General features: G+C 48.8%; 1 protein-coding gene across 1 annotated transcript in view; it reads right to left on the reverse strand.

The window, feature by feature from the left end:
* Positions 1-7788: 7788 nt before the first annotated feature.
* The window catches only part of USP35 (ubiquitin specific peptidase 35), a 35603-nt gene continuing 29806 nt past the window's right edge, over positions 7789-13585 (reverse strand). The window contains exon 10 of the mRNA XM_034759086.1: positions 7789-9757. Coding sequence (XP_034614977.1) covers positions 9587-9757 — 171 coding nt within the window. The 3' untranslated portion in view covers positions 7789-9586. The remainder of the gene's footprint in view (positions 9758-13585) is intronic.

A 13585-nucleotide genomic window follows, 5' to 3' on the forward strand; every position in this document is an offset into this window, starting at 1 on the left:
AGCCCCTTATTTGTGATTGACATCACCTAGTTACCTCACAGTAAAGCTGAAGTGCCTGGTCTTCTCTGTATTTTTACTTCAGAATAGCTCAGGCATGTTAGTTAGCTTGAGGTAAAAACACAACTTTTTTAGTAATGAAGACAAGGCCAGAGAGAGCGTGAGAGGGAGCTGGAACGAGGGTTGCCAGGCGTCCGGGTTTCGAATGGAATGCCTGGTTGAAAAGGGACATTGGCGACTCTGGTCAGCACCGCCAACTGGGCTGTTAAAAGTCTGGTTGGCAGCATAGCGGGGGTTTGGGGCTAAGGCAGGCTCCCTGCCTGCCTTGGCTCCGCATGGCTCCTGGAAGCGGCCGCCAGCTTCCTGGGTCCCCTAGGAGAATGGGCAGCCAGGGAGACTCCGCGCGCTGCCCGCGTCCCGAGTGCTGGCTCTGCAGCTCCCATTGGCTGGGAACCACGACCACTAGGAGCTGCAGGGGTGGCACCTGCAGGTGTGAGGGCAGCACACAGAGCATCCCTGGCCACCCATGCGCCTAGGGGCTGCAGGGACCTGGAGGCTGCTTCCTGGGAGCTGCGGTAAGTGCCACTGGGACCCCACATCCCAAATCCCCTCCCATACCCCAACCTCCTGCCCCAGCCTGTAGTCCCATCCTTCACCCAAACTCCCTCCCGGAGCCTCCCACACACACCCCAGCCCTAACCCCCCTCCCACACACACACTGCCCCAGCCCGGACCCCCCCTCCTGCAACCCAAACCCCTCATCCCCAGCCACACCCCAGAGCCCGCACCTCCAGCTGGAGCCCTCACCTCCCCCTCCTCCTCCCACACCCCAGCCCCCTGCCCCAGCCCTGATTCCCCTCCCGCCTTCCGAATCCCTCGGTCCCAGCCTGGAGCCCGCTCCTGCAACCCAAACCTCTTATCCCCAGCCCCAACCCAGAGCCTGCACCCCCAGCCGGAGCCCTCACACCCCCCTGCACCCCAACCCCCTGAGCCAGCCTGGTGAAAATGAGTGAGTGAGGGTGGGGAGAGCGAGGGACAGGGGTGTGTGTGTGGAGTGAGCAGGGGCGGGACCTTGGAGAAGGGGCAGGGTGGGTGGAGCAAGGGTGTTCGGATTTGTGCGAGTATAAAGTTGACAACCCTATCTCGTGCTACTCCACCTATATATAAGGAATACTAAAGTTCCTTTAGGTTTACAATCACACGTGGAATGATTAAATCAAATATGAATAATTTCTTCTTTAGTCAGACACAAACAAGTGAAATGCAAGAACTTAGCAGATGCCTTGCGAATATTTAAACACACTATGCATACATCCATGAGATACCTGTTTCAAATGGAGAGAGGTAAATAGTGTGTCCCTCAGGGGTCTGTACTGGGCCCAGTCCTATTTAACATATTCATAAATGATCTGGAAAAAGGGGGAAATAGTGAGGTGGCAAAATGTGCAGAGGATACAAAACTACTCAAGATAGTTAAGTCCCAGGCAGACTGCAAAGAGCTACAAAAGGATCTCTCAAAACCGGGTGACTGGTCAACAAAATGGCAGATGAAATTCAATGTTGATAAATGCAAAGTAAGGCACATTGGAAAACATAATCCCAACTATACATATAAAATGATGGGGGGTTAAATTAGCTGTTACCATCAAGAAAGAGATCTTGGCGTCATTGTGGATAGGTCGCTGAAAACATCCCCTAAATGTTCAGCGACAGTCAAAAACGCGAACAGAATGTTGGGAATCATTAACAGAAGGATAGATAATAAGACAGAAAAGATCATCTCACCTCAATATAAATCCATGGTATGCCCACATCTTGAATACTGTGTGCAGATGTGGTCGTCCCATCTCAAAAAAGATATATTGGAATTGGAAAGGGTTCAGAAAAGGGCAACAAAAATGATTAGGGGTATCGAATGGCTGCCATATGAGGCGAGATTAATAAGACTGGGACTTTTCAGCTTGGAAAAGAGACGACTAAGGGGGGATATGATAGAGGTCTATAAAATCATGACTGGTGTGGAGAAAGTAAATAAGGAAGTGTTATTTCCTCCTCATAACACAAGAACTAGGGGCCACCAAATGAAATTAATAGGCAGCAGGTTTAAAACAAACAAAAGGAAGTATTTTTTCACATACAGCACAGCCAACCTGTGGAACTCTTTGCCAGAGGATGTTGTGAAGGCCAAGACTATAACAGGGTTCAAAAAAGAACTAGATAAATTCATGGAGGATAGGTCCACCAATGGCTGTTAGCCAGGATGGGCAGGGATGGTGTCCTGAGCCTCTGTTTGCTAGAAGCTGGGACTGGGCGACAGGAGATGGATCACTTGATGATTACCTGTTTTGTTCATTCCCTCTGGGGCATTGGTCACTGTCGGAAGACAGGATGCTGGGTTAGATGGACCTTTGGTCTGACTCAGTGTGGCTGTTCTTATGTTCTTAAATGAAGGTGTAGGACTGTAGGGGTGCATAGGGTAGGTAGGGCTATGCCTCTGCGTATCAGAGGACAGAATCAAGACCAGGCGTCTTTCTCTTGTTAAAGTGAACTTAGTACTGGTGAAATATGTCCTGGAGATGAGCTGCAGAAAGCTTAACACATGGCCAGAGCCAGTGCAAAGTTCCTCATGCTCTCCCACTGTGCATCAGCTTTTACCTTCAGGAACCACCTCTGGGGTAGCTCAGTCGCCATCCCAGACAGTCACTGACCCATCTCTTGAGACTGAAAACAATGTGGTCATGGACAACTGGATTGAACCCAGCAAGTTAGCAATAAATACAATTATAAGAGCATCTTTTTTCCAAGATTGAAACCTCCTTTTCTATAGTAAGGGACATTTTAGAAGTTACTTCTCACCCACCCTTAGAGAGGCAGGATGGCCTTATGGTTAAGGCTCTGTAGCAGGACTGCAGAGATCTGTGTTTAATTGCTAGGTGTGCCACAGATTTCCTTTTTGACCCTGGACAAGTCACTTAGGCTTGGTCTACACTAAAAAAATTAGGTTGGTTTAACTACATTGGTCGGGGGGAGGGTGTGTGTGAAAAATCTGCACCCCTGAGCAGCATAGTTAAACTGATCTAAGTCCTTGTGTAGTCCATCAACCTATATACTGCCTCTTGGGGAAGTGGCGTATCTATATGTAAAACCGACAGCCCCCAGTTGTGGGCAGGCAGGATTGAACCTAGGGCCTACGGAGCTTAGTGCGTGAGCCTCCACTGCATTAGCTAAAAGCCATCTGGCTGTTAGCTAAGGCTGTAGATGCAATCTCCCTCTCTAAGTGGTCTCAGTGCCACTAGATAGGACAGAACAGCGCACCAGGAGGTGTGTGGGTTACATATACAGTGTGTCAGCGCAGGTACTGTCTACACTGAAGCACTACCGAGGCGCAGCCATGCCACGATAGCAGTTTTAAGTGTAAACAAGCCCTTAAACTCTGTCTCTGTTTCCCATCTGTTAATGGAGGTGATAATACTTCATTTCTTCCACCCTGTTGTCCCTTTTGTCTATTTAAATTGTAAGCTCTTCAAGGCAGAGACTGTCTCTTACAATGCGTATGTACAGCACCCAGCACAATGGAGGCCTGGATCTCAGATGACACCTCTAGTGCCACTGTAAGACAAATAATAAAGCAAAGTTTCGTAGAAGTCAAACATTTGGAATCCCTCATGGACACAAGGGTTACACAATATACTGGTCATAGTGAGTATATCTGTACTTTTTAATTGGGTTACTTTTAAACTATATAATTACAGAGCTTGGGCCATATTCTGATCTCATTTGTAATGGTGTAAATCTGGAGTAACTCCACTAAAATGACAGGTTTCAGAGTGGTAGCCGTGTTAGTCTGTATCAGCAAAAAGAACGAGGAGTACTTGTGGCACCTTAGAGAATAACAAATTTATTTGGGCACAAGCTCCTGTATTTTCCTATGCATGCATCCGATGAAGTGGGTTGTAGCCCACGAAAGCTTATGCCCAAATAAATTTGTTAGTCTCTAAGGTGCCACAAGTATTCCTCGTTCTTTCCACTAAAATGGTTGTTCTTAGCTAGTGGCCTTAATGGGGCTATATGCTAGGTTTACAACAGTGTAATTCAGAGCAGAATTTTTCTACTGGATTTAACATGGCGCAGCTAATAACTTAGTAGGAATACAATTCTGATTTTTGCAAGTCCTTTATTTCTGTTATGATATATATAAAAGCAGGGGAACGGAGATCCTTTTTGCAACTTGTGTATCATTTAGTGCTGTTTATTTAAACCTCTTCCCCCGGAGCCCTATTCTTACTATCAATAACCGTAAAGAGCAGGGGAAATTGTTAATTCCTTAAAATCACTCAATAGACATAGCTGTCTACATAATGATTTGAAAGAAATAGATGACACAGTCAAATAGCAGCAATAATCCCATAAAATGATCTAGTGAGGCTGTAGCAGAATTGTGGAGATAGTGGTCACAGTCCTGCATTCTTTGTCATGTTTTGTTTTTTATCTATATTGATATAGATATACATAACAAGAAAAAAACTGACTGTAGATGCTCAGTATTTTACAGTACAGCCTGGGTTTAATAATGGTCTTTCCTTTGTGCCCTGGAGTTTCAAAGGATGAGACACATCTGTCCTCTGAAAACTGCCTTGAGTCATGTGCCATCTCTGTTCCTGCCCGCCCCCCCCCCCCCCCCGTTGCTAATTGATCAAATGAGTGCCCAGAGCTGTTTTGGGAGTACAGCCCTCATTCATGGCTCCGATGCTATTGTAGCGCAGCATACGAGCAGGCCAGGGCAGGCTGATGAAGCGTTATTGGCAGGGAATTAAAAGCAGATTCAGATGAACTCTTAGGGCAGTGTAATCAGCTTGTTCTGCACTGAGGTATCAAATGCTAGTGTAGTGCAAGCCCTCAGACACCCCCACTTCCTGTCCCTGCCCCAACAAAATGACACCTCCATAGACCCCCAACTGCCGTAAGTAGGCCCTGCTTCAGTGGGCAGAAACCACACTCCCAGCCCACAATACCCATCTCACACAGCCACTTATTGCACTGGCCTAATCAGTGATGATTATTCCCAGACTCTGGCCTGACACGGGTTTGAGGAGAATCAGGGGCCTTTTGTAGCCCCTGTGCAGAGTAGCTATGCCAACAGGCGGGGGTCTCCCATTAGCGTAGATAATCCATATCCCTGAAAAGCGGTCGCTAAGTTGACGGAAGAAGTCTTCACTACAAAGTTTGGTCAACCCAGCTACATCACTCAGAGGTTTGAAAAACCACACCCCTGAGTGTTGTAGTTAAACCAATTTAACCAAGGTGTAGACAGCGGTAGGTCAATGGAATAATTACTCCGTCGATCCAGCTATCACCTCTTGGAAAGGTGGATTATCTATGCCAAGAGGAGAACCCCTCCTGTCAGCGTAGGTAGGATCTACACTGAAGCGCTCCAGTGGCCCAGTTGCAGCACTACAAACACAAAATGATATAGTCATTTACGAGCCTCATAACAGCGGCTATACTGGGTCAGACCAGAGGTTCCTCTAGCCCAGTACCCTGTCTTCTGACAGTGTCCAGTGCCAGATGCTTCAGAGGGAATGAACAGAACAGGATAGTTATTGAGTGATCCATTCCCTGTCACCCGCTCCCAGATTCTGGCAGTCAGAGGCTAGGGACGCCCAGAGCATGGGGTTTGAACCCAAAACATAGGGTTTGAACTCTTTTTTGAACCCAGTTATAGTTTTGGCCTTCACAACATCCCCTGGCAATGAGTGACACAGGCTGACTGTGTGTTGCGTAACGAAGCCTTATTGAAAGTCAACAGCTTAAATGGGACATGGGCTCCTAAGTCACCTACAGCTAGATTTACAAAGGTATTTAGGCATATAAAGATGCAGGCAGGCCCTAGAGTCAGTTCCACAAAGGGATTTAGGTGCATAACTGCCATTTAAGCATCTAAATCCAAAACTGAGATCCTCAAGCCCTGCTCAGCTGCTGCCTAATTCTCTAGGCACCTACAATCTCTCTAGGTGCCTACAGTTCCGCTGGAAGACACCAAAATGCCTAAAAAATCCACCTCTGGGCATGCAGCAATCTACCTGCCCGGGCACCAAGCTCACATCTAAGCTCCAACAGGGTTATCAAACTAGGCATGCCCCTGCCTAGCTCACCTTTGGGATGTGATCATGTGGGCATGCTCAGAAGCCTCCTGACTGGGCCGTATACAAAACAGTGCTAGAGCCCAGAGGTGGTGGGATAGTCTGGGGGAAATCTCTCTCAATCTCTTCTGTTGAAGCTGTTCCACTGTGTATAACTGAACATCCATTGGAGCAGGGGTTTGGAATACAGGCCTCCCACAGGCGGGGTGAGTGCTCAAACAGTGGGCTGCACAGAGGGGCGGGGACCGCTACCACCACCTCCCCCTCCTCATATGAGGAAGGGCTTAGGAGCCTACGCTGGTGGTTGGCTTTGTGGATTCCAGTCCTAGGTGCCTAACTCTCCCCACACATTGTATAGGGAGTCTGGGCTCCTAACAAAGGACCACAGACTCCACTAGATGGCAGGGTTCTGTGATGGGGTGTGTAGCCCACACAAGCCTTGAGTGGGTTAACATGGGCCAGAAAGGGCCAGTTATCCTGAGATGCTGCACCTGGAGGGAAACCAGCCTAAGAAAGGCTGGGTAGGAAGAAGCCCAGGGAAACAGCAGCAAGGAATGGGACAGTGCAGACCTTGGCTGCTGGTCATAGGGCCCCTGGGCTGGAATGAAGCATAGAGGGAGAACTGGCAAAGTGGCACATGACCCGGAGATGTGGAACAGAGACCATCTGAGACAGCATCCAGGCAGCTTGCCCAGTGGGACTTTGTTACCCAGAAAGGTAACAAAGTCCCTCTGGTGACCTGGCTGAGTCACAAAGAGAGAGAGCACCTTGAGATGTGAAGAGAGAGATGAGCCACAGCGTGAGTAACCAACAGCAGGAGGAGCCAGATGGGGAGAGCGCTAATTTCCAGACCTACCTCCAAGGAGGTGGACCCGTGGCGAGTGGAACCCCCTTTAAAGGTACCTAAAAGTTAGGTGTTGTGACGCTGCGTTTAAGTCCCTTTGTGGATCTAGCCCCTACTGGGAAATTCAAACCTGCCTGAGCAGGTCAGCTAACTCCCAGTGATTGCAGACGCCACTTTTGAAAACTTCACCCCAAATCTAAGAGTTTCACGAGTCAAGCCTGATTATTTTCCCATTATTTCCTGCCATTACCTCGCAATACCATGAACTCTGATATAGTTAAATGGTGTGAAAGTCCTGAATGGCTTCTAAGAAGCTTGAGAGTTTCTTTCCATTTATCAGCCATTTCACTGCTTTTCAAATATTTTCAAAAGTGGCGACTGGTTTTGGGTGTCTCAGTTTATTTAGGTGCCCATCTTAAAACCTGGTTATTTTTTAGCAGTACTGAGTGCCTGCAGCTCCCATTGATTTCAGCTGGAGTTGCGCATACTCAGCAGCTCTGAAAATCAGGCCCACAGTTGGGCACCCAAAATGAAAATTGCAACAGAGGGTCCTGTGGCACCTTTGAGACTAACAGAAGTACTGGGAGCATAAGCTTTCGTGGGTAAGAACCTCACTTCTTCAGATGCAAGTAATGGAAATCTCCAGAGGCAGGTATAAATCAGTATGGAGATAACGAGGTTAGTTCAATCAGGGAGGGTGAGGTGAGCTTCTGGAGATTTCCATTACTTGCATCTGAAGTAGTGAGGTTCTTACCCACGAAAGCTTATGCTCCCAATATTTCTGTTAGTCTCAAAGGTGCCACAGGACCCTCTGTTGCTTTTTACAGATTCAGACTAACACGGCTACACCTCTGAAAATGAAAAGTGTGACCCTAGTTTTACTCAACTATAAGTTCCTTTCACTGAGGTCAAACACTCACTGAATGCTGCCTTCAGTGAGAGTTACCATCTCCACTCTTCCTCTCTTCAAGATGAGCAAAGAAGTTGCCGCTAGGCCACTGAGAAAAGACTAAGGAGGAATTCTGGGTTCTCACTCTTCCAGACTGCGTAAAGAGGAGGCAGCTAAATCTTGCTACAGTTGCTCCCAGATGGAAGTGAAGAGGAGCCGATCTTACCACAGCTTTCTCTTCCTGGGAATTAGCATATATAAAATATGGGGAGGGATTTCAGAGGCATCCTGCAGTTCCCAGAGCCCCCTTGCAACTGCAGAGCATGGAGCGGTCCTGCCACCGCTACACGAGGTGAAAGGGAGGAGAGACTTTGCCAGACAGACCCTCTTCTCGTGTAGTGCAATTCCCTCATGGTGGAACAAAGATGCGCACACTTCACTACAGAAAGGTGTGACGCCCTAATTTTAATAGGAGTTTTGCCTGAATAAGAGCCCTGGAGTGGGCCTCTGCATCTGCTGATCCTTCAGAAAAAACTGAACGGGGGCTAGAATGATTAGAAGTGAGAGGAAATTGTGCTAGTGCTAGGCAAACCTCAAAAGGGTTGGATAGTACTAATTAGAACTGAACAAATAACTCTCATTCCACAATTGATCTGTTGCATTTAGCCTCTCTAATAGACTTCCTGTTTTTGTCATTTGAATTTAATTCAGGATTTGGGGGGTCTTTTGTTCTATGGATACACAATATTCACACACGCACCACAGTCAGCAGTAGGAATTGAACCCAGCCCCTCTGGCATAAACAGCACAACTCCATCCCACTCACACCAGAGGAGTCAGCCCTGCAGGAAGTGAGTAAGCAGCAGACTATAAGAGTTGTTGGGGACCAGCCACTAGAGAGGGTCGTGATCACAGACACTAGGCCAGTGTATTAAACTGGCATCCCATGCTCCATCTTGAATCAAAGAGCCTGGCTTCTAGGATTAAGACGGAGCTGTGGCTGCTGCACCCAGTGATCTCAATAAGGTGAGATTTCCAGAAGTGACTAGCAATTTTAAGGTGTCTCAGGTTTTGGGTGCCCAAAATGGGATGCCTTAAAGGGGGCCTGATTTTCTGACGGCAGGTACTCAGCACTTTCTGAAAATCAGGCTCCTTTAAGGGGTATGGCAAGTTGGGCACCCAAAACCTGAGGCATCTGAAAATCACCAGGCCCTTCTGGAAGATGTTGGCCATAGATCCCATTTCCGTGTGGAAGATTTGGGCTGTGCATTTGGGTCACTGGCGCTGCACTTGGTTTCTTCCAAAAGAGTCCTGTTTCCCTGCACCTCTCCCTGCCCCAGTCTTGATCGACGGTGTACCCAGCAGGCAAGACGATGCTACAGTTAAGAAAGTGGCACTTCCCTTAGTTATCAGTCGGTAGCTCGTCACCGCAGAGCTCAGCAGCTAGTAATATTATTTTAAGGCGTTCAGACCAAGTGCATAGAAAGCAACGGGAATCTCCATGTGCTAGCGATTTAACTCCAGCCAGCAATGTGTTCCCTGAATCGGCAGCGAGTCCTTCTACTTAGACAGGATTCAAACTCCTCTCCTTGGTAACGCTGACTTCAAAGGAGGTGAGAGGAGACTCTGGCCTCCATGGGCCCCGCGGCTTGGTTAGAAATGAAGTTGAAGCGGGGCTTCTTGCTTGTTGGTTGTAGTTCGGGTTCAGTGGCGCCTTTAGAAGACTAGTCCATGAAACGAGCCTGAGCCTCCGCCCCCAGCAGCTGGACCGCAGCCCCCGGAGGAGCCTTCGTCATCCTTGTCCCTGTCAAAATCTCTCCACCACAGAGGTGATTTGGGCAAGGTGGAAATGTAGGCAGCTCTGTTCCTTGCTTCCTTTTCTTGCTCCTGGGAGAAAGGAAAAAAAAAAAAAAAAAACAAGCCAGGCCTGTTTATCTGAAGTCTAGTGATCCAGGCACATCAGAGGACGGCATGTGAGAAAGCTGCTCCCAGATTCTCTCGAGGTAGAGAGGTTGGCTCCTGACACAGAGCTGCTGGCCCTAAACCAAAAAGAACGTGTGGTCTAGTGGATAAGGCATGAAACGTGGAAGTGGGACTCCTAGGTTCTGCGTGACAGGGGGAAGTGACAGCTGATATTTCTAGTAGAAGCTCTGATTGAGGTGGCAAGGTGGTCCTGGCCACCATCAATGCCCATTACTGAATTCACAGTAGGCTGAAGAGAAACAAACAAACACCCTCCCTGATCATGCAAGGCACCAAGGTCCTCAAACACTTGTTTAAAGTCAGCAGGAGCGGAGGATGCTCGGTGTCTGGCAGGCTTGGGCCCTAGAAACCTGACTCTGCTTTAGAAGCCTGTAAAAGGTGTGAAGACCTTGGGGACATACCCCAACCAAGACCTCCTGTGGGTGAGTCTGCATCTCCGAGATACATAAGAAAGTTATGTCCTTTCTTCTGACTGTTCTAGAGATCACAGCTCTGCTATCTCGGTGCGTGAAGCACAGACAGCAGCGAGAGGGGGAAGAACCCAGAGAGAGGAGCATAAATGAAAAGCAGTGACTATTTCATACCACAATAGCAGACAGAGAACAAGTAACAAGAGGGACAATTGCTAGCCAATGCCAACTGTCATAGGCCTGGTCCACACTAACCTCCCACTTCGAACTAAGGTATGCAAATTCAGCTATGTTATTAATGTAGCTGAATTCGAAGTACCTTAGTTCGAACTTACCGCGGGTCCAGATGCGGCAGGCAGGCTTCCCCGTCGATGCCGTGTACTCCTCTCGCTGAGCTGGAGTACCGGCGTCGACGGCGAGCACTTCCGGGATTGATCCGGGATCGATTTATCGCGTCTAGACAAGACGCAATGAATTGATCCCAGAAGATCGATTGCTTACCGCCGAACCCGGAGGTAAGTGTAGACCTACCCTAACTGAGTAAAGGGAGGAATTCCCTTCCTATTGGGTTCTTCTCTCTGGAACAGGTCCTGTTACTTCTGATGGGATACCCCTCCTGCTTATGAAAGTTTAAACTCAAACTGTTAAGGAAGATTGTCCTGTTTCTATTCCGAGTTCACACATCATCTTCCTGCTGTCCAGACTTCTTGGAGAACATGAGGGTCAGACCCTCAGTTGCTGTAAGTTGGCGCAGCTGATTTCAATCAAACTAACTGATCTGACACCAGCTGAGGAATTGGCCCTAACCGCATAAGCCCACTCTCCTGTTACATATTCTCAGTAAAGTCGCCAGTTCCCTCAATAGGGCTAAATTTCTCTCTTTATGTCACACTACAAAGCAATGATGAAAAGCTGTTGCTGACCCTGGGGGAAGGGTCAGGCTCTGTACAGACCTGCCATTACACAGGAGTGGGCATGAATGACAAATGGACATAGGGGATCAAACCTCACCCGGTCCTGGGTGAGTCATACCCACCTCTGACAGGCAACCCCCTTCTTTTGCCCTGTGGCAACCCTTGTCTGGCTTGCCCTGGCAGTAAAGTCTCATTGAATTGGTCTATAGCAGGGGTAGGCAACCTGTGGCACGCAAGCTGATTTTCAGTGGCACTCACACTGCCCGGGTCCTGGCCACCAGAGGGCTCTGCATTTTAATTTAATTTTAAATGAAGCTTCTTAAACACTTTAGAAACCTTATTTACTTTTCATACAACAATAGTTTAGTTATATATTATAGACTTAGAGAAAGAGATCTTCTAAAAACATTAGAATGTATGACTGGCACGCGAAACCTTAAATTAGAGTGAATAAATGAAGACTCAGCACACTACTTCTGAAAGGTTGCCGACCCCTGGTCTATAGACAAGGGCTCACCCGCCCCGCCCCTCCCGCTCCCACCCCAACCCCATCACACCGCCTTTGTACAGGCAGTCACAGCAGAGAGCCCCTTGGAAGCAGGGCCGGCTCTAGGTTTTTTGCTGTCCCAAGCAAAAAATTTTTTGGCTGCCCCCCACCCCAGTCCTGGGCTCTCCCCCCGCCCCGCCCCAGCTGCACCCTCCTGCTGCCCCAGCTCTGGGTCACTGGTAACTCGCTCCCAGGATGGGTCATTCAGCAGGAATTTTGGATGTGCACAGAACACAGACAGGATTGGTTCCCATATGGTTACAGAACTGCAGTAAAGTGGAACAATTTTCAGCTTGTGTGACTGGAGGATATCTGGATGCATATTATAAGACTGTCCTACATAAATGAGGAAAAGTTGAGGTGCCTTTATTTTCCATTCTTTGTTTCTATGGGGAATGCACTACCATGGTCTCCCTTTTAAACAAATAAAACTAAAACTTAAAAAAAAAAAAAAAAAAAAAAAGCAATGGCTGTTGAAAATAGCAATTCCAGTCCTAATAACCACTGGGAAGCATTTTTTGCTCAATTTATCCTACTTTTTCTACAGCAAGTTACAGTGGATCAGTACATTTGATTTGGGAGAAATGAAGTAACAGCCGCCCAAACTGAGCTTGAGCACTCCTGAATTTTGAGGTGTTCAAATCTGGAAGGCAGATGCGGGGGGGAGGCTGTGACTCCGCAGGGGAGCACGGCAGTATGTATGCAGCAGTGTGTCTGGCGCTGCGCGAAGCCAGACACGCTGGTCTGAGTGGCAAAGTAAGGGGGCTGGGAGGTTGGAGAAGGGGTAGGGGGTTCGGGGAGGGGGCAGTCAAGGGACAGGGAGAAGGGGGGGGTTAGATGGGTCAGGGGTTCGGGGGGGGCAGTCAGAGGACAGGCAGCAGTTGGATAGGCATGGGGGGGGAAGAGGCCAGGGCTGGGGCAGCAGGGGAGTGCAGGTGGGGGCCAGAGCTGGGGCAGCAGGGGGTGTGGGCGGGGGGGGGGGGGGGGGAGGGGGGGGGCGGCAAAAAACCTAGAGCTGGCTCTGTTCCTACCATTCACAGCAAGCTGCAGATTTCAGTTCCATACTCCTTTCCCACACCCTTTCCTCTTGCTAGTGGCCAAGGGAATGCTGGGAAATGTAGTTCTTTCCCTGCTCCAGGGCTGACTCTATAGGCAGGGAGCTAACCAAGGAACTACAGCTCCCAGGGCCCCCTGTTGGTTCTCAGCTCCCATGCTGGATTCATGCGCCCCTTGCAAATCTGCCGCCCCAAGCAACTGCTTGCTTTGCTGGGGCCTAGAGCCGGCCTTGCTTGGAAGGAGGGTGACTGACCCCACTGTAGTGCGGAGAGGTCCAGCATGCATCCCTGCCTACCACTCACCTTCCATAGGACCATTCTACCCGAGTGAGCCTGGAGACTGAACTGCCCTCCCATCCTTAGCCTTGATCTGGAGGGATCGGCCCTGAGGCATTTTTGTTCTGGCAGGATGGGAGGAAGCTTTATGCTGCCGCTACTCTTGCTGTAGCCATTGCGTGTATGAGGGAGGCCTTCTGGCTCAAGGGCTGGCAGTGCAGCACCTCATCTGAGGACTAAAGTCACTCAAACACCTAAATGAAGCCATGCCAAAACCTTCTGTACAATTCAGGCTAGGTCAGCAGCACTCTAGACAGTGCAGTGTTAGTCCCAGAAACCAGCTGAAGTCTGGCTACAAATGCACAGACCATGCTGACAGCAAGGCGGGCATGAGAGGGAGAAATGTACATGTAGCTGGTTGGGATGATTCTCCCCAAATAGCCATAGAGCTGTAGCTACACTAAGCCAATGCCCTGATGCCTACGGTCTGTCTGGTATAAAAAACAAGACACACACAAGAGCAATGGGTG

This window comes from Trachemys scripta, chromosome 1 (assembly GCF_013100865.1).
Source record: "Trachemys scripta elegans isolate TJP31775 chromosome 1, CAS_Tse_1.0, whole genome shotgun sequence".
NCBI classification, from domain to species: Eukaryota; Metazoa; Chordata; order Testudines; family Emydidae; genus Trachemys; species Trachemys scripta.